This window comes from Nerophis ophidion, linkage group LG20, assembly GCF_033978795.1.
Source record: "Nerophis ophidion isolate RoL-2023_Sa linkage group LG20, RoL_Noph_v1.0, whole genome shotgun sequence".
In the NCBI taxonomy this organism is placed as follows: Eukaryota; Metazoa; Chordata; class Actinopteri; order Syngnathiformes; family Syngnathidae; genus Nerophis; species Nerophis ophidion.
This window is the reverse complement of record NC_084630.1, coordinates 3,399,556-3,422,196: the sequence shown is the minus strand read 5'-3', so window position 1 is coordinate 3,422,196 and position 22,641 is coordinate 3,399,556. Positions and strand designations below refer to the sequence as shown.

General features: G+C 42.2%; 2 protein-coding genes across 6 annotated transcripts in view; one reads left to right on the top strand and one right to left on the bottom strand.

Annotated features, from left to right (window-relative positions):
• The first annotated feature begins 380 nt into the window (after positions 1–380).
• LOC133538648 (ADP-ribosylation factor-binding protein GGA3-like) lies at positions 381–20,518 on the top strand. 3 transcript variants are annotated; one of them, XM_061880331.1, is made up of 16 exons: positions 381–1,777; positions 4,027–4,111; positions 5,988–6,063; positions 9,191–9,289; positions 9,704–9,827; positions 10,173–10,273; positions 10,373–10,453; positions 10,547–10,684; positions 14,834–15,032; positions 15,133–15,291; positions 16,574–16,620; positions 16,694–16,806; positions 16,887–17,020; positions 17,088–17,257; positions 17,332–17,442; positions 20,036–20,518. In XM_061880331.1, the coding sequence occupies exons 1-16, from the start codon at positions 1,735–1,737 to the stop codon at positions 20,141–20,143; spliced, it is 1,788 nt and encodes a 595-aa protein (XP_061736315.1). In that variant the 5' UTR covers positions 381–1,734; the 3' UTR covers positions 20,144–20,518. The 3 variants fall into 3 exon arrangements, with proteins under 3 accessions (XP_061736315.1, XP_061736316.1, XP_061736317.1); XM_061880332.1 differs by having other exon boundaries at positions 1,725–1,777; positions 5,995–6,063; XM_061880333.1 differs by lacking the exon at positions 5,988–6,063 and having other exon boundaries at positions 1,726–1,777.
• Positions 20,519–20,821: 303 nt separating this feature from the next.
• LOC133538647 (cAMP-specific 3',5'-cyclic phosphodiesterase 4B-like) overlaps positions 20,822–22,641 on the bottom strand; it is a 32,091-nt gene continuing 30,271 nt past the window's right edge. Inside the window, exons 17-18 of one of the 3 annotated variants that reach the window (XM_061880329.1) lie at positions 21,861–22,613; positions 20,822–21,797 (exon numbers count right to left, since the gene is read on the bottom strand). In XM_061880329.1, coding sequence (XP_061736313.1) covers positions 21,615–21,797; positions 21,861–22,613 — 936 coding nt within the window. In that variant the 3' untranslated portion in view covers positions 20,822–21,614. Of the gene's footprint in view, positions 22,614–22,641 lie in introns of all 3 variants that reach the window. The other 2 variants (XM_061880328.1, XM_061880330.1) reach the window with 2 other exon arrangements.

Sequence of the window (22,641 nt, the reverse complement as noted above, 5' to 3'; positions counted from 1 at the left end):
TTCTGTTCTTAACTTTTATGGACAGAATTTCCAGGCGCAGTCAAGGCGTTGAGGGGTTCCGGTTTGGTGACCGCAGGATTAGGTCTCTGCTTTTTGCAGATGATGTGGTCCTGATGGCTTCATCTGACCGGGATCTTCAGCTCTCACTGGATCGGTTCGCAGCCGAGTGTGAAGCGACCGGAATGAGAATCAGCACCTCCAAGTCCGAGTCCATGGTTCTCGCCCGGAAAAGGGTGGAATGCCATCTCCGGGTTGGGGAGGAGACCCTGCCCCAAGTGGAGGAGTTCAAGTACCTAGGAGTCTTGTTCACGAGTGAGGGAAGAGTGGATCGTGAGATCGACAGGCGGATCGGTGCGGCGTCTTCAGTAATGCGGACGTTGTACCGATCCGTTGTGGTAAAGAAGGAGCTGAGCCGGAAGGCAAAGCTCTCCATTTACCGGTCGATCTACTTTCCCATCCTCACCTATGGTCATGAGCTTTGGGTCATGACCGAAAGAATAAGATCACGGGTACAAGCGGTCGAAATGAGTTTCCAGGTCTCTCCCTTAGAGATAGGGTGAGAAGCTCTGCCATCCGGGAGGAACTCAAAGTAAAGCCGCTGCTCCTCCACATCGAGAGGAGCCAGATGAGGTGGTTCGGGCATCTGGTCAGGATGCCACCCGAACGCCTCCCTAGGGAGGTGTTTAGGGCACGTCCAACCGGTAGGAGGCCACGGGGAAGACCCAGGACACGTTGGGAAGACTATGTCTCCCGGCTGGCCTGGGAACGCCTCGGGATCCCCCGGAAAGAGCTAGACGAAGTGGCTGGGGAGAGGGAAGTCTGGGTTTCCCTGCTTAGGCTGTTGCCCCCGCGACCCGACCTCGGATAAGCGGAAGAAGATGGATGGATAGATTTATTTACTAAAGGTAAATTGAGCAAATTGGCTATTTCTGGCAATTTTTTTAAAGTGTATATCAAACTGGTAGCCCTTCGCATTAATCAGTACCAAGAAGTAGCTCTTGGTTTCAAAAAGGTTGGTGACTCCTGCTATAGCCGTGAGTGCCATAATAGTGAGTAGGTTTGTTTGTGTCATGAGTGTGACAAGTTGATTATTGATCTGTGTAATTAGTGTACATTACCTGCTCAGTGGCCGAGTGATTATATTACCGATCTCGGCCACCCTGAAATCGTTAGGCCGAGTCATACCAAAGACTATAAAAATGGGACCCATCACCTCCCTGTTTGGCACTCAGCCTCAAGGGTTGGATTTGGGGGCTAAATCACCAAAAATGATTCCCGAGCGCGGGCACTGCTGCTGCTCACTGCTCCCCTCACCTCCCAGGGAGTGAGGGTGATATTTCAAATGCAAAGGATAATCTCACCACACCTAGTGTGTGTGTGTGTGTGTGTGTGTGTGTGTGTGTGTGTGTGTGTGTGTGTGTGTGTGTGTGTGTGTGTAATAATCATTGGTACTTCAACTTTCAACTTTTACTTGTGTACTTGGAAGTCAGACCTCTGTATAAACAGAATTAATAGTGTTGCTTAAGTAAGTGTCGATGGTTAACGAGTAGTACTGCGCAATTACGGTGCAAGGAGCATGACCATTGAACGCAGCATGAGTGTCACATGTTACCAACGGAAGGAGACAGTTTATAATGTGACGCCATAACAGCTTGACAGCCATGCAATGAGACGCCAGCAACCTCTAAAAAAACCCACCCCCGGACGTGTAGCTGAAGACAGTTAGGAGCGACAATGGCGACTGATGACAGCCAGGCAACTCTGGATTCATGGCTGAGTGAGTATCGGCGGCAAGAATTGAAAAGTTTTTTTTCCCTTAATACTTAGCGTTTCAGTTTTGACGCAATGTCAGCGAACGCATCTTCAAATGTGCTTTTGCTGCGGTTTTTAGCTTGGCGGTTCGTACGTCTTTCATATATAGGATTTTTTTGTTTGTTGACAATTTATTCCCAACTAAAACGTAAATTACTGGATTTTTTCATCTTCATATCAATTTGAGCTTCACAACAAAACATATTTGGCTAAAAATGACACGTTTGTACACCAGGAAGTATGTCTCGCGCTCTCGAAAGATGACAGCAAAGTAAGTGCCAAATTATATTATTATTTTTTTTATTTGAATTATACCATATTTGTACATGAAATCATTATACAGTGGATGAAGGCAGGAAACTTAAAGTTTACAGCATAGTTTACTTTAAAAGGGACATATTAACAGCTTTTGGCTATATTTACATATTAAAAGTCCATTATTCCATCAAACTGATGTTAAAATTAAGCCAAGGCCATTCAAAACCTACTACACAGATGAACAATAATCAAACGTACAATTTCAAGGTTTAGGTGCCAAATGTGCTCTTTTAGACATCACTGCCACACATTTACCTTCTAAATGTTATCACCCATCCCAGCCATCCATTTTTCTTCCACTTTACCGAGGTCTGGTCGCGGGGGAAGCAGCCTAAGCAGAGAAGCTCAGACGTCCCTCTCCCCAACCACTTCGTCCAGCTCCTCCCGGGGGACCCCGAGGCGTTTCCAGGCCAGCCGGGAGGCATAGTCTTCCCAACATGTCCTGGGTCTTCCCCGTGGTATCCTGCCGTTGGAACGTGCCCTAAACACCTCCCTAGGGAGGCGTTCGGGTGGCATCCTGACCAGATGCCAGAACAACTGCATCTGGCTCCTCTCCATTGGATAAGCAGCGGCTTTACTTTGAGCTCCTCCCGGATGTCAGAGGTTATCAACCTATCTCTAAGGGAGAGCCCCGCCACCCGGCGGAGGAAACTCATTTCGGCCACTTGTACCCGTGATCTTGTCCTTTCGGTCATAACCCAAAGTTCATGACCATAGGTGAGGATGGGAATGTAGATCGACCGGGAAATTGAGAGCTTTGCCTTCTGGCTCAGCTCCTTCACCATTACTGAAGACGCCGCACCAATCCGCCTGTTGATCTCACGATCCACTATTCCCTCCTTCGTGAACAATGTTTTACAGACAGTTTTCAAGACCGATTTTTGAACGTTTCTTAATTCAGTCTGCACTGTTTGGTGGTTGGTCTTATTTACGTGCCTCCACTTCGACTGTACAAAGGTCCTGAGTTTGATCCTAGGCTCGGGATCTTTCTGTGTGGAGTTTGCATGTTCTCCCCGTGACTGCGTGGGTTCCCTCCGGGTACTCCAGCTTCCTCCCACCTCCAAAGACATGCACCTGAGGATAGGTTGATTGGCAACACTAAATGGGCCCCTGTGTGTGAATGTGAGTGTGAATGTTGTCTGTCTATCTGTATTGGCCCTGTGATGAGGTGGCGACATGTCCAGGGTGTACCCCGCCTTCCGCCCGTGTGCAGCTGAGATAGGCTCCAGCACTCCCCGCGACTCCAAAAGGTACAAGCGGTAGAAAAGGTATGGATTGATGACACGAATACATAAAACCATCGATAATATACATATTTCATAATATTAATGTTAATACTTCGACTTTATACCAGTAGCCTATGATTATACTTCAAACTCTCAGGCCGCCATATTTTTAATAAAATGATATTGTGTATCGTGTAACTACTCCATACATAATATGAAATACATCCAGTCATGATTCGGCATGTGTATCAATTTACAGTCATATGAATCAATGTTTTGCCTAATTAACTGATAACTTTTATTGTTATGCTCTGTGAACAACAGAAACAAATACTTTTGGAAACAAACAGTGGGCCTATGCAATAGATATTGTCATAAAATAATGATCACAAGTACATACTACTACATATTTCAGATGTCTTCACTATTAGTAATCTATTTTGTTTAATTTTACAATTGCAGCATTTTCCAGAAGAAAGAAGTGTGTAATTCTCAGACTCCATAGCAGAAATCTCACTGCTGCATGTGTTTTATAACTTTACCACCGTGCTCTTTTATTTTCACTTCCCTCATTGTTTTTTTTAACGGCAATCAATTTTTAGTTTAGTTATTATTGCTACTTCCTCCGTGTGGTTGACACTTCCCCCCCGCCCCACATCCAATGTCTCAGATGGTGCCACAGACCCAAGGAACCAAGAGGACAGATGGGACTGCATTCAGGGCTTCTATCAGCTGGTCAACAAGGAGGCTGATGGGTGAGTGCGGAATTATATCATCTTTACATTCTTTACGTTTATGGGCTTTAAGTCAACTCAAGATTTTAGTGGAAGCGCGCTTGCGAACGTTGCTGCCTCACATCCATGTTGTGTTATTGCTGAACATCCTTTCAAACGTGTGGAACATCCACTTCTATTATTCACTCTTGTTTTGGTTATATTAGTACAGTGGTACATCAACTTACGAACTCATTGCATTCCACGACCGAGCTTGTAACTCAAAACATTCATATCTCAAAGCAGCCCCGCCCATTGAAATAAAAACAGCACAATTTTAACATATAACATGCCTTTCAAAATAAAGAAATAACTTTTAGACAATAAATATTGTTTGAAAAAACATACAATAGCATGAACAACAAACAACTGCAGTAGGTTTATGAAATAATTAAAAACTAATTGCTCAATATTTACCTCGGGCACCAGACTAATTTTCACCGCTTCTCTGTCCAGTGTAGCCAAGTCAGTTTATTATCCGCTTATTATAAGTGAGTTGTTTTCATAGAGTTGCTTGCTTGTTTCATCTACCAACACTGTCTCCATCTTGTAACAACAGGAAATAGGACATTTATTTCCACACGTACGTATTTGAGTGACGAACCCGCAAAGTCAGAGTTGACAACAACCGATACGTATGTCTGTGTGCCAAAGGTCATACTCGACCGTCCAGTTTGTTGAGTGAAGATGAGACAAAAAGAAACTCAAACACAGCATCTGCAGCTTCTTAATATTTTTATGGATAAATGTTTGTCGTTTGGACGTTTGCGGCTGCATGCAGCAGAGGCTAGCTGCAGCTTGTGTGATGTTGGCTGTTGCTACGACGGGGCTTGACTTGCCAGAATAGCTGCTAACAGGTAGAAGATGTTTTTAATATTTTGTTTCTCTGCTTTGGCCGCCCACTTCCTCTCCTTTGCAGTAACTTTCTTAGTTCCGATGGTTGTGGGCATCATGTCGATCTATCAGCTCTTTAATCCAAACATGTTTTTTTTTGCATAAACAAAGCAGGAACAACAACATGTAACAATACATCCATCCATCCATCCATCCATCTTCTTCCGCTTATCAGAGGTCGGGTCGCGGGGGGAACAGCCTAAGCAGGGAAACCCAGACTTCCCTCTCCCCAGCCACTTCGTTTAGCTCTTCCCGGGGGATCCCGAGGCGTTCCCAGGCCAGCCGGGAGACATAGTCTTCCCAACGTGTCCTGGGTCTTCCCCGTGGCCTCCTACCGGTTGGACGTGTCCTAAACACCTCCCTAGGGAGGCGTTCGGGTGGCATCCTGACCAGATGCCCGAACCACCTCATCTGGCTCCTCCATGTGGAGGAGCAGCGGCTTTACTTTGAGTTCCTCCCGGATGGCAGAGCTTCTCACCCTATCTCTAAGGGAGAGACCCGCCACACGGCGGAGGAAACTCATTTGGGCCGCTTGTACCCGTGATCTTATCCTTTCGGTCATGACCCAAAGCTCATGACCATAGGTGAGGATGGGAACGTAGATCGACCGGTAAATTGAGAGCTTTGCCTTCCGGCTCAGCTCCTTCTTCACCACAACGGATCGGTACAATACATTAACTCCTTATTGCAGTACAACCCTTTTACAAATATTACTTCAACCGACAGTGAAACTGCTCGTAACTCAAATTTTGCTTTCAACTTATTGCATTACAAAAAGCAGAGAGACAGCTCTTATCTCAAATTACTCGTTAGTTGACGTACCACTTGAACTTTAGCAAGGTTTCGCTCAAATTTCATCCAAGTTTTCAATCGGGCTTGAATTTTATCATGTAAAAAAAGTAAAAGTTGCACAAAACCTTTCCCAACATGTCAAATTCTTCTTTTATATCTTAACCTGTGTCAGTCCACAGGTGGCGCTTAGTCTTCTTGTACATAAAATCCAGTCTCCCCAGGAAAAAGAAGCATTGCAAGCTCTGACTGTAAGTAACTTCTTATCCTCTCTGTCTGATGCACAGGCTCTTAGAATGTTGCCAAAATCTTGTTATATAATCTGAGTTTTAAGTTAATTCACATATTGTATGCACACAAGAGATCAACATTGTTGGTTCCAGCCTGCCTGTACCCCAGAAAAAGATGAGAATATAATATTTGGAGTTTGAGTTTGAGTTTATTTTGAACATGCAAGCATACAACATGATACATCACAATTTCCAGTTTCTCTTTTCAACATGTTAGAAAAGGAGAAGGAAGAAGCAGAGCTTATTTAATCCTACCCCTTTTCTTTTACATAACAGTTGCTAAAACTTTTGTTCACTTCCTTTTCTCAATGTCTTTACAATATACTCCATAAATAATCACAAAAAAATAAATAAATAATTGTTGAAGTAATTTTTATTCCATACAATGAGATAAGTAAGATTATTTTGAGAAAGAAAGAATGAATGGGTGAATAAATTCAAAATGTTTATCAAGGTTCTTCTTTTTTGTACTTTGTAAACACTTCAAGTTTGAAGAGTTTGTTGAAGTGGATCATATTAGTACATTGTTTGATTGCTTTGCTTAATCCATTCCATAGTTTAATTTCACATACTGATATATTAAAGATCTTAAGTGTTGTACGTTCGTACAAATGGTTTAAGTTACATTTTTTTGTAAGATTATATTTCTCCTGTTTTGTTGAGAAATATTGTTGTATATTCTTGGGAAGCAGGTTATAGTTTGCTTTGTGTATGATTTTAGCTGTTTGCAATAGGGATGCACCGAAATGAAAATTTGTGGCCGAAGCCGAATAAAATTTAAACGCTTGGCCAAAGGCCGAATACCGAATAATGAATGCATTTTTTCACAATTTTTTTTATATTGCATGAATATAAATTTTTAGACATGTTTTTCAAATAAAGTAAATTTTTATTGAATATTGAAATTGTTTTGATATTCCAGTAGCCTTTGCTTTTCAAAAAAAAAAAAGCACAAAGTTTTTCATTTATATTAGGCCTTAAAACAAAACATGCATTCCAAAAAAAAAATAAAGTGCATTAAAGTGGATAAACCCACAACAAATAAATTATTGTCCTTTTGGCAAAAGTCTGCTTAGCCACAGTAGATATGCTAATAATGTGAACAGAAGGCTCAAGTAAATCTCAATTAAGTGTGTGCTTGTAACCTCTTACACTTATACAGGTAGCCTACACAACAGGCTAATAATGTAAACAGAAGGCTCAAGTAAATCTCAATTAAGTGTGTGCTTGTAACCTCATACACTTATACAGGTAGCCTACACAACAGGCTAATAATGTAAACAGAGGCTCCACTAAATCTCAATGAGTGTGTGCTTGTAACCTCATACACTTATACAGGTACACAACATATCCCAGGCCAGAACAGATTTGTCAATAACAGTACTTCAGCTTCAGAATGAAAAGAAGGAAACTAACTATGTATAAAACCATTTTAATTTGTCTTAGATGTCAGACAAAAACATCAACAACTGTGCCTGTCTGTCAAGCCCCCCAAAAAAGGTTAAGAAATCTGGCCCATGATTGGACCTATGCTGACCCCTGCTGTAGACATTCCAACAAAAACATGCATTAAAGTGCATTGAAAAAACCTAAGAGCAAATAACAAACTATTGTCCTTTTGGCATAAGTCTACTTAGCCTATTCCTTCAGGAACGGTGGCAGGTTCTTCTTTATGAACAGTAGCTTCTCTGCTTTGTCACATGTCAGTCTGTTCCTCCTCTCATCAAGGACATTGGATGCAGTACTAAACAGCCTCTCACTGTCTGTGCTGGTGCGTGAAGCAGACAAGTACCTTGGAATGGAAATAACATTCTAGGTTCACTTCATTATTATCAAGCAATAAAAAGAAATAATACAGAAAATAAACCAATCCCTTTCCCATCAGCTTATTATAAACACAATTTCTCTTATGCACTTTATTGTAGTATTCCTATGTTGTTTTATATTCCATTAATTAAATATATATTTTGTTTTTACAAGTGTAAACCACTTTAAAATACAAACAAAATTTAAAAACACTGTAAACCACTTTGTAGTTATGTTTTGAAAAGTGCTGTAAAACTGTTATTACCTGCGTGCCATCTGTGCTAAGTCAGGAAAGCGGTCTCGATTGGTCCTCCATTATGTTAGAGGATTGTCACTCCTGGGGATGAGGACTTCTGACAGGTAACAGTCCAGCTGTTGAGTAGTTGCACTCGTACTCGTCTGCCTGGAATCTGAGTCGTTTTCCTGGAGGGTTTCTTCAAACATGTCAGAGTGACGGTGCACGCGCTGCCTCTGTGGTGCGCATTCTTTTTCTCTCTGCGCCCTCTCTGTGCGTCACTTCAGCTGCAGCCGTCTCCCTCACGTACTCGGCATACTTTTCTGAGTGTTTGGCTTTTAAATGATAAATTAAAGCAGTAGTGCTGAAGGTCTTTGCTGAGGCACCTCCTCGAGACAGTTTGGCTGAACATTCGTTACAAACTGAAATACTTTTGTCACTTTCCGACACTATAAAATATCTCCATACTGCTGACATTTTTCCGAAGGTGCCGGGTTACAACGTCACCGCACGTTGGTTGATGGCGTCACCGCGTCAAAAAAGTGCGTCATTGCGTCACACGCCACTATTCGGCCTTGCTTCTAACTCATTCCACCGAAGGCCGAATGTGGCTTTTTTTGCCATATTCGGCCGAATATTTTCTGTTACCGATTATTCGGTGCATCCCTAGTTTGCAAATTCACTATGTCGTGGAATTTCGGTATCTTTGTTTCAATAAATAAAGGATTTAATACATGTTGACTTACGGATCAACATGTATTATTAACATATAGTAAACTGTTAGGACACATTGTCTTTTGTTTTCACACAGCGTGGGGCCGTAAATAATATCTGCAACTAACCTTCATCACATGCTGGCAAGAAATGACTGCCTTTAAATGGAATCTGTCTGGAGTCCACATTGTTGTCATTTGCGGGGTCTTCTGACATCTCATGTGACATCCGACCACACGTGCCTGTGACTTCTCCCGGATTTTTGCCACGGAACATTTGCTTGCGACGCACCGCTTGTGGATGAGCTGTGTGCTGAGAGCGCTTTGTTCCCAGGTTCTGGAGGCGTGCATGAATAACTGCGGCAAGAGGTTCCACGGAGAAGCGGCAAAGTTTCGGTTCCTCAATGAACTCATCAAAGTCTTGACGCCAAAGGTAAGAATTAATGACAGTGCTCTTTTTACAAAACGCACAGTTTTTCAGCTCCGTCCACTTGAGTGTAGTTTGAAAAAAATATGTCCTCATAAATGCATTCAGCCGCTGTCTTTGCTGCATTTTGGCCAATCAGAGGCCTAAAAAATGTACGTGTACTGTACAATGGTGTGTGACAATTGTTAAATCTTTATTATCTCAGGAAATGTTTTTATGAATTTAAGTTGCATACATTTGTTGAAAAAAAAACCCACTGTTAAATGAATGTGAAAACCATCAACATACCTGATATTGAGTGATGATGCTTATGGTGATGCTGTAGTCTTCAAAGAGGCTGCTCCTGCTTTTGGCGTATTTGGCACAAACAGTTGACAAAATGAACAAAAGTTGTGTTTGTGTTGCATCTCCATTGTGCAGTACTTAGGCTCATGGACTTCCCAGAAGGTTAAAGATCGACTGACTGAGGTTCTCTACGGCTGGACGCTCTGGCTGAAAGAGGAAACCAAGATTCAGGCAGCCTATTCATTGCTGAAGAAACAAGGTGCAACAGGATGTAAACTGTTTGAAACATCTCATACACTTCACTATACTGTAAATTCTTCCAAGTCAATTAACTAGGTCTATTGTCTATGGTAAAAAAATATTGCCATTAACAGGCAACCTCCTGATGTATTTTTACTTATTAACACACCAGGTTGGCAGGAACTGTCATTGTCATCAATTGTCTGCATCCTGCAGCTTAATCTGCCTCTGTGTGTGCTTCAAAATGTTGAATGCGCTACTCAGCTGTTGATTTGAAACTTGTGTGTTTTATTTACCATGCTGTCATTTACAGGTAGAGCATTTACAGTTTTGTTTACATTTTTAATGTAATTGATTATTTAAGGTTTCATAAAGAAAGATCCAGAACGACCAGAAACTGTCATAATGGCTCCTCCACCGCAAAGAAGTACAGACTCTGTCTTTGACCAAGTAGAGAAAGCCACGGTGTGTATCTGAATGTGTGTGCGTGTGTGTGTGTCTTTAAGAGGAGGGTTCCACCATCACAGCAGTAGACGTTGTACTTATTTCTGTTTTCTTTTGTAGATTTTAGCCAGGTTATTAAAAAGTGGACGGCCTGAAGACCTGGAGACAGCCAACAGCCTCATAAAAAGCACAATGAAAGAGGTGAGGCCTGGTATGAAGAACACCATGCAGCACTCATCTTATTCATGTTTAAATATTGTGTGTGTGTGTCGGTTCGCGTGCGTGTGCATTTAGGAACAGGAGAAAGCTGAGAAAGTGTCCAAGCGGGAATCTATCCTGAAGGCAGTTGAATGCAGTACTAAGCAGCTCAGAGAGATGTTGGACCAACATGCAGTCACTGGATCATCCTTACAGCCTAGTGATGATTTAAAGGTTGTAACTTTTAGTGTTTTTTTTATTTTATTTAAAAGACAATTTGCATTTACATAGAAAATATGGCTGCATCAGATATAGGACCGTGCTAGTTTCCATATTTAGTCATTTTAAAGCACATTCAGCATCCACAATTCAAAATTACACAATAAGTTTAAAAAATACATAACAATGTTGAAATTACATGATAAAAATCAATTTAAGATACAAGTGCATTATATATATACAAAGTGCTTGTTACAAATTAGTATGCAATGTCGTGTCATACTTTAGCAGGATCATTTAAAGTGTATAAATATATAAAATGTATCAGTATTTTATCAAATTCCATACCATACAGTGTGGTACCCATCAGATGGTACCCACAAGGGTATCATCCAATAGCTATATACCCCATGATCCAGTACAAGTGCTATATAATCATTTCTGCTTTTAAAAAGGTAATCATTATTATTGATGCTTTTTGTGTCATTGTCATCCTTTTTGAAAGTTGATTTTTTTGATACACCTTTCTTAATGGATCTCATTAGATTGTGAAAGTGTACTTAATAAAGTGGCTGGTTAGGGTATGGTCGCATCCAAGAGGGTTCTTAGGTCAATTTTAAGTGTGACAGGGCGGTGCAAGTCTCACTATATGGCAGTAGATTACTTCCAGCCAATCAACATACACTAAAAACTAGAAAGGCAATGATAACATGTTATTAAATCTAATGGAAGCAATATTTATTCTAATTTGTCATTAGAACAAAAAATGTAATTAAAGTTACCTAAAAAGAAAGTGTTTCTACATATACTATAAATAATTCTAGCAGTACGTGCTCATAGACTTAGATTGGTCAGATCGAGTCTAGCGGCTAGTGCCCAAAAAATATTTATACTCCAAAACCAGGAAGGTGTGCCTGGCCAAGGATGGTTTCACTCTATCGCAGTGAGGAAAAACAACTGTTTTAATGCAAACGAGCAATCCAACTGTCAAAGCAAACAACAGTTGTTGGAGAGTAATTTCCCCTTTTGCCTTTTGCTGGAGCTTTGCCTTAACACTACATACTTTCAATTCATGGGAACTTTTTACAGACAAAAACATGGTTGTGCCATGGAATCACCTTTATCATCAGTTGTAGCAAACTTTTACATGGAGACTATGGAGAAGAGATCTTTGAGCTCTTTTAAGGGAACAGCACCAAGTCATTGGTACAGTTTCAGAAACCAAGAAGTCCAAGCCATCGCCGAGCACATTCACTCAGTGGACAAAAACATCAAGTTCACATGTGAAGATGTCAAAGACAGTAAGTTGCCTTTTTTGGACTGTGGTGTCTATATTTGAAATATCAGGGGCCTCCATGTCGGGGTTAACCGAAAACCCACACATACCGATCAATACGTACCTTTTGACTCACATCGCCCACTGGAACCCAAACTGGGTGTTATCAGAATCCTACAACATATAGCTCATAATGTTCATATGCTCTTTCTCTTCAGCCTGTGGGCTGAAGAGAAAGAGCATAGGCATTTAAGGGAGGCCCTCAAAACCTGTGGTTACCCCAACTGGTCTTTTGTGAAAAGTGCACCTAGTTCCGCAACTAACAAGAGCAGAGTGGATAAAGAGGAAAACGTTTTGTCATTCCAAGTATCCATGTATCCTGATATATTCCATATATCGGGTCTAGCTGAGAAACTCAGAAGAATTTTTAACCAACACAACATCCCAGTACACTTCAAACCAGGCAACACCCTGAGACACTGGTATGAATTACATTATATGAATCCACCAATTCATATACTGTAGTGGGGAAACAAAACAACCAAACAGCACTCCTTTGAGAACCAAAATGTACAGAATCTGGACAGGTAGGGTGGATGGTACGAAATAATATTTAGGGCAGCCATCTATGTCGAAGTTGAAAAACCACCCATAAACACAGGAGGTGGTCTGCGACACCATCTGTCTCCAACATACAACACTGTCCTTTCAACCATTCCTAAAAGACTCTGCAATACAGACTCCAACAAATATTATGAGTTAAAAAACATTTTGGTCACAGAAAGTGACCAGAATGTCATTTGTGCCATTTGTTTACAACTGAATGGAATGCCTAACACAGGAGATGGTCTGCGACACCATCTGTCTCCAACATACAACACTGTCCTTTCAACCATTCCTAAAAGACACTGCAATACAGACTCCAACAAATATTATCAATCAATGTTTACTTATATAGCCCTAAATCACTAGTGTCTCAAAGGGCTGCACAAACCACTACGACATCCTCGGTAGGCCCACACAAGCGCAAGGAAAACTCACACCCAGTGGGACGTCGGTGACAATGATGACTATGAGAACCTTGCAGAGGAGGAAAGCAATGGATGTCGAGCGGGTCTAACATGATACTTGAGTTAAAAAACATTTTGGTCACGGAAAGTGACCAGAATGCCATTTGTTTACAACTGAATGGAACGCTTACGTGGAGGATTTCGACTATTTTGGACTGGTAGTGGTCGATCCACAGCGATCATTCTGCCACATAATACCTCAATGCTAACGAGGGGAAAATTATACTTCAAAGGCTGTCGTCGGCTTTGACAGTTAGGATTGCTTTTTTTGCATCAAAGAAGTTGTTTTTCTCACTATGATAGGGCAAAACCATCCTTGTCCAGGCACACCCTCTTGGTTTTGGTGTATCATCAATCAATCATCCATCCATCCATTTTCTACCGCTTATTCCCTTTTATTCCCTGGACAAGTCGCCACATCATCGCAGGGCCAACACAGATAGACAGACAACATTCACACTCACATTCACACACTAGGGACCATTTAGTGTTGCCAATCAACCTATCCCCAGGTGCATGTCTTTGGAAGTGGGAGGGGCCTATCTCCAGGTGCATGTCTTTGGAGGTGGGAGGGGCCTATCCCCAGGTGCATGTCTTTGGAAGTGGGAGGAAGCCGGAGTACCCGGAGGGAACCCACGCAGTCACGGGGAGAACATGCAAACTCCACACAAAAAGATCCCGATACTGGATTTGAACCCACGACTGCAGGACCTTCGTATTGTGAGGCAGACGCACTAACCCCTCTGCCACCGTGAAGCCCCATCAATCAATCAATCAATCAATGTTTATTTATATAGCCCTAAATCACAAGTGTCTCAAAGGGCTGCACAAACCACAACGACATCCTCGGTAGAGCCCACATAAGGGCAAGGAAAAATTCAACCCAGTGGGAAGTCGGTGACAGTGACAATGATGACTATGAGAAACCTTGGAGAGGACCGCATATATGGGCAACCCCCCACACCCAGGGGACCGAAAGCAATGGATGTCGAGCGGATCTAACATGGTATTGTGAAAGTACAATCCATAGTGGATCTAACATAACCGTGAGAGTCCAGTCAAAAGTGGATCCAATATAGTAGCTAGTAGGAGTATATCAAGGGGCGGCATGGCGTAGTGGGTAGAGCGGCCGTGCCAGAAACCTGAGGGTTGCAGGTTCGCTTCCCACCTATTGACATCCAAATCGCTGCCGTTGTGTCCTTGGGCAGGACACTTCACCCTTGCCCCCGGTGCCGCTCACACTGGTGAATGAATGATGAATGAATGATTGGTGGAGGTCAGAGGGGCCATAGGCGCAAACTGGCAGCCACGCTTCCGTCAGTCTACCCATGTAGCTTACCACCACCAGGTGTGAATGAATGATGGGTTCCCACTTCTCTGTGAGCGCTTTGAGTATCTAGCAATAGAAAAGCGCGATATAAATCTAATCCATTATTATTATACATTTTTGGGGTTTTGGCACTTGCTGCTGGACTACATTTGACCAATCTTAAGTATATGAGCACGAATTGATGAAGGTTTCCAATATGAACCAAACACTCGAGTTGCAATCAATTGAATACTCTGAGATGACAATGACCAACCAGTACGAATGAGAACATTCATAGACACAATTCTAGCAGTAATAATACTATAATATTTTTCTGGCGTTTCCTGTGAAATTCAGTGTTTTGACAGGTGCAGTCTTAAAAGGTACAGTAGTTGGCCATTGATCACAAAAAAATTGTCATTTAATCAACAAAACACCAAACTGCTGCTACATACCTCAGACAATTCCATAATTCTCCATAACACTTGGCCTAAACTTTTCTCTTATAGGTCTTGTACGATAGCTGTGAGCAACTCAGGCCGAGGCTTTTCCGCCTGGCAAGCGACACGGTGGATGACGACGACGCTTTGGCACAGATCCTGTCCGCCAACGACGATCTTACACTTGTCGTCAGTGCCTACAAAGAGCGTTTGGGAAAAGGGCAGTGCAATGGAAGGAGCAAAAGTGAAGAAGCAGCGACGAATAAAAGTGAGGCCATGGAACATGCACATAGTGAATTGGCGATCTTGTGTTATGTATCCTGCATTATTGTTAATGGACTGTATATGACTGAGTGCTGCTGTTGTAGCGCCAACAAGTCCCAGAGAGATTAAGAGCTACCACCTCATCGACCTCTCGGCTTTCGACTCGCCGCAGACGGACAGGAAAGCTGACTCGCCCGTCTTCTTCGCTCATCTGGAAAGCACTTGCAACTCTCTGACTGAGCAGAGCGACCCGGAATCAGACAGTACTACACCTCATTTTGAATAATTTCTAATCAAGAATGCATGAAGATGTGGTCAGATGTCATTTCAGTTCGTTTTTTTAAGTTTGAGTTATTTTTCTATATTTTAGAAAGTACATATTGGGATATCATTGTTATAATTGTGCATTATTTAACCAGATCCACCTCAATGTATGAGCTAATCTGGGGTCAAGGGTCCTATTAGAGCGCTATTTTTAACTTGTAATGTTTAAGGCTCTGTCAAAGCAAGAACCCTGCAAGTTGTGTGTAATTTGTAGTCTGAGATGCATGAGAAAAATAGCATCGAGGGTCTCATAAGTGCATTATATCTTTTTTTAAACTTTGAGACAGAGATTTTGTTCTGCTACAGCCTTATGGCAAGGACCTTACTGGTTTGGAATGATATCCAATTCAAAGAAAGCATCTTGGGTGAAAATATCAATGCATTAATCTGCCTTTGAACATTATGGGATTTTTATATGTATTAAAACAAGAGCTCCATGGATTTTTAAAGTTCAGTTTACACTGATGAGCGTACGACGGTACCTCAATTTACAAGCTTAATTGGTTCTGTAACGGAGCTCTTAACTCAAAACACTTAATCATAAACCAACATTTCTCATTAAATTAATTAAAATCTCCATCTCCAAGGTCAGCACAATTTAAAAATGTAACATGCCTTTTTTGAATTTTTGTATAAGAAATAATTGATAAAAACAATGAAATAAATAAATAGTACGGACAATTACAGTAGTTTTATGAAGTAATGTAATAATAGTGTATAGCATTTACCTTGAAGAATAGACTTATACAGTATCTTCTTCCAGCTGATTCTGTCAAATACACCATCATCATCTTTCCAAGATTTTCATGACCACTTGTCTACAATTTAAATATAATTGTAACATTCTCGGCTGGCCTTATCGACTAATTCTGCTTCAGGATGGTACAGACTAGCAGTGATTCACTCGAATTGTTTCGCCGAGTTACCGACACACTTGGTCATGTTTTTGATGATTTTTTTTTCTTTAATTGATATCATCCGCTTTTTCTCAGCACTGTCCATCACACTCACTTTATGTTTGAAACGACAAATTTATGCTATGTTTTAACCTAATGCTCGCGAGTAAGACCGGATGTTTTAGCCATATCTTACCGGCTTCACTGTGACATTTGCTAAAACTTAAAGTATAAGAATTAGCCAAGAGACAGCTCTTATCTCAAACACTCTAAGTTTACGTACCACTGCAATTAAGTGTGTAATGTTGTTTTCCTTTGATTCCAGAGTTACTTCTTCTGTCTCCAAAATCATATTATGACGACCTGATGCAGGTAAGACTTTTTATGTGATTTGTATTAGAAGCATATCATAAAATAAAAAGTCAATATACATTTTTGTGCCCAGTTTAATGGAGGAGTCGATGGAGAGAGTGCAGGGCAGAGTGTTGAGAGGGCCCCCTCGCTGATGGCCCGTGGTTGTGGGGGTAACAGTTGTTCATCAAATGGGACAGACATTCGGTGATCACAGCAAACCAACCCCAAAATCTTTTCTTTTATGTACTTAGCTGGTCTAATGTCACTTTTTGGCCTCCTGTCAGGTCACACAATCAGACATTTACAAGCTTGGGATCATCTTCCAGTCACTGTCAACCTCCGGGACATTCAGAGGAAAGCATTTTTCCGCAGAATGTGCTTGAAAACGTCTTTGTTCCAATGGAGAGCATCAGGTCAAGTAGGTGTGCATACAAGTGTGTTCTCTCTCCTTGATGGTCGCCAACATGTTCTCTTCTTCCACCTAGGTCAGTTGGAACCCATCACCATATACGACCAAGGTGGGGTCCACGTCTCGCTCCATTTTGCGAGAGACTCACCGCGCGGTCATCCCAGTGTTGCTGTGGTCGTCCTCTCCACTGTGAACACGTCCTCCCTGGAGGTGAAAGATTTTTTGTTTCAAGCTGCTGTGCCAAAGGTAAAAACAAACACTCACATGTATGGAGTGTGAGGAGAGAAGGGTTTGTCTTAGCGTCTTTTTTTGTCCTTCAGACCATGTCAGTGAAACTTCAAACTGCTTCAACAACATACATGCCTTCGTACAACCCCCTCTTGTCCCCACCTGCCATTGCACAGGTGCTCCTGTTAGCTAATCCACAGACGGTGAGTTTAAACATTTTTTTGTAGTTATCGGATCGGTCATCTTTGTAATTTTCTTGTGTTGTGTGGACACCAGGAAGAATACTGATGTATGGTGTCGTTAATGGGCATTAATATGTACTGATCACATATAAAACAGGACTATTTTATGTCTTTGACTTTGTCTTAGAAATATTTGCCTAACAACAGGTTTTGAAAGAAATGAATCAATGAATCTTTAGAGTCGAACAAAATATGCTCAGAGATGCTGATGAACTTTTTTGTAGTTCTAATAAAACATGTTCGTATAGCAAATCATGTTAAAGGCCTACTGAAACCCAGTACTACCGACCACGCAGTCTGATAGTTTACATATCAATGATGAAATCTTAACATTGCAACACATGCCAATACGACCGGTTTAGTTTACTAAATTGCAATTTTAAATTTCGCGCGGAAGTATCATGCTAAAACGTCGCGGTATGATGACGCGAGCGCATGACGTCACGCATTGTAAAGGACATTTTGTTCCAGCACCGTTCCCAGCTATATGTCATCTGTTTTCATCGCATATTTCCACAGTATTATGGACTATCGTGTTGCTGAATCTTTTGCAATTTGTTCAATGAATAATGGAGACGTCAAAGAAGAAAGCTGTAGGTGGGAAGCGGTGTATTGCTGCCGCCTTTAGCGACACAAACACTGCCGGTGTTTCATTGTTTACATTCCCGAAAGATGACGGTGAAGCTTTACTATGAAACAGAGCGGTCAAGTGAACACGGTTCCCTACCACATGTCGAACGGCAGGTTTCGGTGAGAAAATGCTGGTAATAAGTCGGCTCTTACCGTAGACATGAGCGGAGAGCTTGCGTCGTTCCTCCCGCGCCTGTCAAAGAGGCAACTGCGGATTCTCTTGCCTCCTCCCACCAGCCGCCCCCGACCGTCGGATGCTTCCACCGTGGAGGAGGGGAAAAAAATAAAATCTCAGCCTGGCTGCCTTCGCCTCGTCGAGAAACGTGGCTTCCCTCGGAGACACTGGCGGTCACCACACCCGTGGCCACACCCCTCTGGCTTTTTTTCCCCCCCTGCTTTGCCAAATTCCGTTAACAAAAGTGCCAGGTTTATGCCACTTTCTTGCCGCACACTATTGCTATTGGACTGGACCACACACACAAAGTACAGTGTATTATGCAGCGATCATTTTGAAAGATTGTGTTTCGAAGAGGGTCCCTTGCGAAGGCCACAGATGGGCTTCGCCACCACCCGTCGACTGGTGCTGAAGAAAGGTGCGGGTACGACCTTCAGGTTGTACAGGTACGACCATATAATCTCACTAAAACACTAGTAACACAATAAGCAGATAAGGGATTTTCCAGAATTATCCTAGTAAATGTGTCTAATAACATCTGAATCGCTCCCACTGCCCTCGTCTTTTTTTTTTTTTTCTAGTCCTTCACTCTCACTTTCCTCATCCACAAATCTTTCATCCTCGCTCAAATTAATGGTGAAATCGTCGCTTTCTCGGTCTGAATCGCTCTCGCTGCTGGGTCCATGATTGTAAACAATGTGAGGATGTGAGGAGCCCTACAACCCGCGACGTCACGCGCACATCGTCTGCTACTTCCGGTACAGGCAAGGCTTTTTTATTAGCGACCAAAAGTTGCAAACTTTATCGTGGATGTTCTCTACTAAATCCTTTCAGCAAAAATATGGTAATATCGCGAAATGATCAATTATGACACATAGAATGGACCTGCTATCCCCGTTTAAATAAGAAAATCTCATTTCAGTAGGCCTTTAAGTGAACATATTTATTTCAAGTTCAATCTGTCATCGTCATTAAACCTTAGTTTACTTTACCGGAAATGTTTTAATATGTCTTACCTTTCTGTCATTTATGTTAAAATTAAGTAAAACCACTACCCTTTTACGACTGGGAATAATTTCAGGGATAATTTCCCTGGCATAGCTGGTATTTACTGTGAGTGTGATGTGTATAATAACTGTATTTATGTTAGAATCTACTTGGTAAACATTTGTATACAGTATGCAACTTTATTGATCATATTGTAAAGAGCAAGCAACCCCTTTCTATGATGGCAGAAAATTGTATTTTATGTCCAATGGTTATCGTCACGGGCTTCACGGTGACAGAGGGGTTAGTGCATCTGCCTCACAATACAAAGTTCCTGCAGTCCTGGGTTCAAATCCAGGCTTGGGATCTTTCTGTGTGGAGTTTGCATGTTCTCCCCGTGAATGCGTGGGTTCCCTCCGGGTACTCCGGCTTCCTCCCACTTCCAAAGACATGCACCTGGGGATAGGTTGATTGGCAACACTAAAATTGGCCGTAGTGTGTGAATGTTGTCTGTCTATCTGTGTTGGCCCTGCGATGAGGTGGCGACTTGTCCAGGGTGTACCCCGCCTTCCGCCCGATTGTAGCTGAGATAGGCGCCAGCGCCCCCCGCGACCCCAAAAGGGAATAAGCGGTAGAAAATGGATGGATGGATGGGTTATCGTCACCATGTCCCTTTTCTTTGGCTACAGTGTAAATGAACGATACCTTTTTGACGGACCTTTTGTTGATTCATTTCAATATTATATCTTTGCTTCTCTTCAGCGTGAAGTTCGCCTTCGCTACAAACTCACACTGACACATGGACGCCAACAGTTGAACAAGACTGGAGAGATACAAAACTTCCCTGACTGGACAACTATGATTGGTTGATGAAAACACACAAACACACACACACACACACACACACACTCATTCCTCTACATAAAAACTCATGGACATTACTTTCTGTGGATAAAAATCTTTTGGCTTTGTCCCTTATTGGGCTTGTGTTGATGTTTTCAAGTTATCGTGTTTTCACTTGCCAAGGAAAAGTATTTAATTTAACGCATTTATGACATTCCATGTTTTCTAACATGTCCTAAGGAGAATGATTTTTTATTAAGACAATACTAAATAATTGTCTTTGGTGGTATTTTACTGCATTATGATTCCATTTTGTCAATTTTATATTTTTTTGCCGGATGATACCTTAATTAAATCTGAAGGCTGACTTGCTACTGTCGATCTGAATAAAAAACAAAAACAGTTGTGTTTCTTATTTGAAACGGTATGTGTCCATATGTTAACTAACAACTGTTTATAGCACTAGATAATTGTATTTGATCATTGTAACTGAGCATTCTCAGTTAATTAAGTTTAAAATCAAAGGTAAACAACTTTCATTATTTATGTCAAAACAGTTCCACACATTCATATTTTATTGTATGAACTTTTTTTGTGTGTGCGTGTGTTTTTTTTAAACAAAATACAGTTGGAACTAGATGACAATAAAATAAAATCAAAGCAGTGGCTGGAAAGTGAATTACATGCAATACCTTTCAAGTTACAATTTGCAGATTGACTGACAGAAACAAAGAAAACCATCATGATTGATCATATTTATTATATGACATCAGAAGATTAAAATACATGTTTGTTATGTACATATATGTAACAGTGGGTGATAAAGTGCCAAACCTGCCCTTTTTAGTTTTTTTTTTAGTTTTTTTTTTACAAAAAACAAAGTTGATTTGTGGAAGACCATCACACCTTGAGCCTTGACCCACAATGCATTGTTTCTCTTGTTGCTGCTCGTGGCTCACTTTGGCACTGTTTGCCCTGTCACCCCACTTGTGGGTGAGTACAGGGGGTTGTCTACTTGCCTGCAAATTATTATTATTTTTGTACACTTTTCTCCTTTACAGTACTGCGTGACTTTCAAGTGTAAAAAATAAGACGACAGATTTCACTGATGGTTTTTTTGCTTTTTCTTTCAGGACAAACAGAACAAGTTTTGTGATGTGGACTGGATGTCTCGTGTGGAATCTTCCTCATAGGACGACACAGAAGACAATGGGAAGTAACGTCAGTGAGCTCGGGAGAACAGGCACAAACTTATTTGCATGTTATTTTGTCACCCTGTGAAAAGGTCAATATAACGTGTTGAACCCTTTTCTTGCCTCTGCCTGCTGGGGTTCCGCCCGAGCGTCCGCTCCACTGCAGTCTGTCTGAGGCGAGCGCAAACGTCACTTCCCCCTCTCACCACGCATGGTCACAGGTGGGTGGAGCATGTGATTGACAGGCCGACTGTCCTAGTGCATCTTGACATCTTCTCGTTTCGCCCTCTTAGGCTTGGATGTCACTAACTCTCTTCCGCCTCGTTTGCTTCCCCATCCTCTTCATCTTCTTCCAACCCTCCTTTCTCCTCAACATCCTCTCCTTCCACTTGCTCCTCAGTCTCTGCCTCCTCTTCCTCCTCAACCTCATCTACCTGTACATCTTCCTCCGCATTCTCGTTTTCTTCCTCCTCATTGTTTCCCTCAACCTCATCTAGCTGTACATCTTCCTCCACATTCTCGTTTTCTTCCTCCTCATTGTTTCCCTCAACCTCATCTACCTTCATCTCTTCTTCATCTTCCTCCTCCACGTTCCCATCTGCCTCATCATCATTCCCTGCTTCTTCCGGCTCTTTCACGTCCCCCTCTGCCTGCTCTTCATCCTCCACATTCCCTTCTGCCTCATCCTCATTCAGATCCTCCTGTGCCTCCAAATTCCCTTCTGTCTCATCTTCCTCCACATTCTCTGCTTCTGCTTCATTTATTTCGCCTTCTCCGTCCCTTCCCTCCTCCTGTACTCCATTTTCAGTCTCACCTTCATCATCCTCCTTCCCTCCTTTTTCCTCCTCATCCTCTTCTTCCTGTTCCTTTTCTCCACCGCCATTATCTCCACTTTCTTCATCTTCTAGCTGCTTCTCTGCAGTTTCTTCACTAGCCTCTTCCTCCACCTTGTCTCCATCGTCACCATCATACTCATCGCAAACTCCATTCTGTTCGCTGTTGTGGTTCTTCTCATCTTCCCCCTCAGCCGGGTCGTCGTAGCTGTGGGTTCCCTCACATCCAGTGCCGGTCCTGGTGTGCACATGGTTGTGGTTGTTGTGCTCCAGGTCTTCCAGTGTGAGCTCAAACTGGAAGCGGTCGTGCTGCAGGTGTCTGTCCGGGGGCGGCGATGGCGACTGAGGCATGGTGTTTAGGTACCACTCCCGGTTCTCCTCCAATGTGTCCAGAAGTTCCTGGGCATCCGGGTGCACCAGGTCGGCCCACGTCTCCCACAACGGGTGGACAATGTAGTCAATGAAACCCACCTGCAAGGAAGAGGAATGACTGTCAATA

Bases quoted from the DNA above. Each gene is read 5' to 3' on its own strand.
- LOC133538648 (XM_061880331.1), top strand. From the start codon at position 1,735: ATGGCGACTGATGACAGCCAGGCAACTCTGGATTCATGGCTGA. The intron at 10,685-14,833 runs GTTGTAACTTTT...TTTCTCTTATAG, and splicing joins AGCCTAGTGATGATTTAAAG to GTCTTGTACGATAGCTGTGA. The intron at 16,807-16,886 runs GTGATCACAGCA...GCCTCCTGTCAG, and splicing joins TCAAATGGGACAGACATTCG to GTCACACAATCAGACATTTA.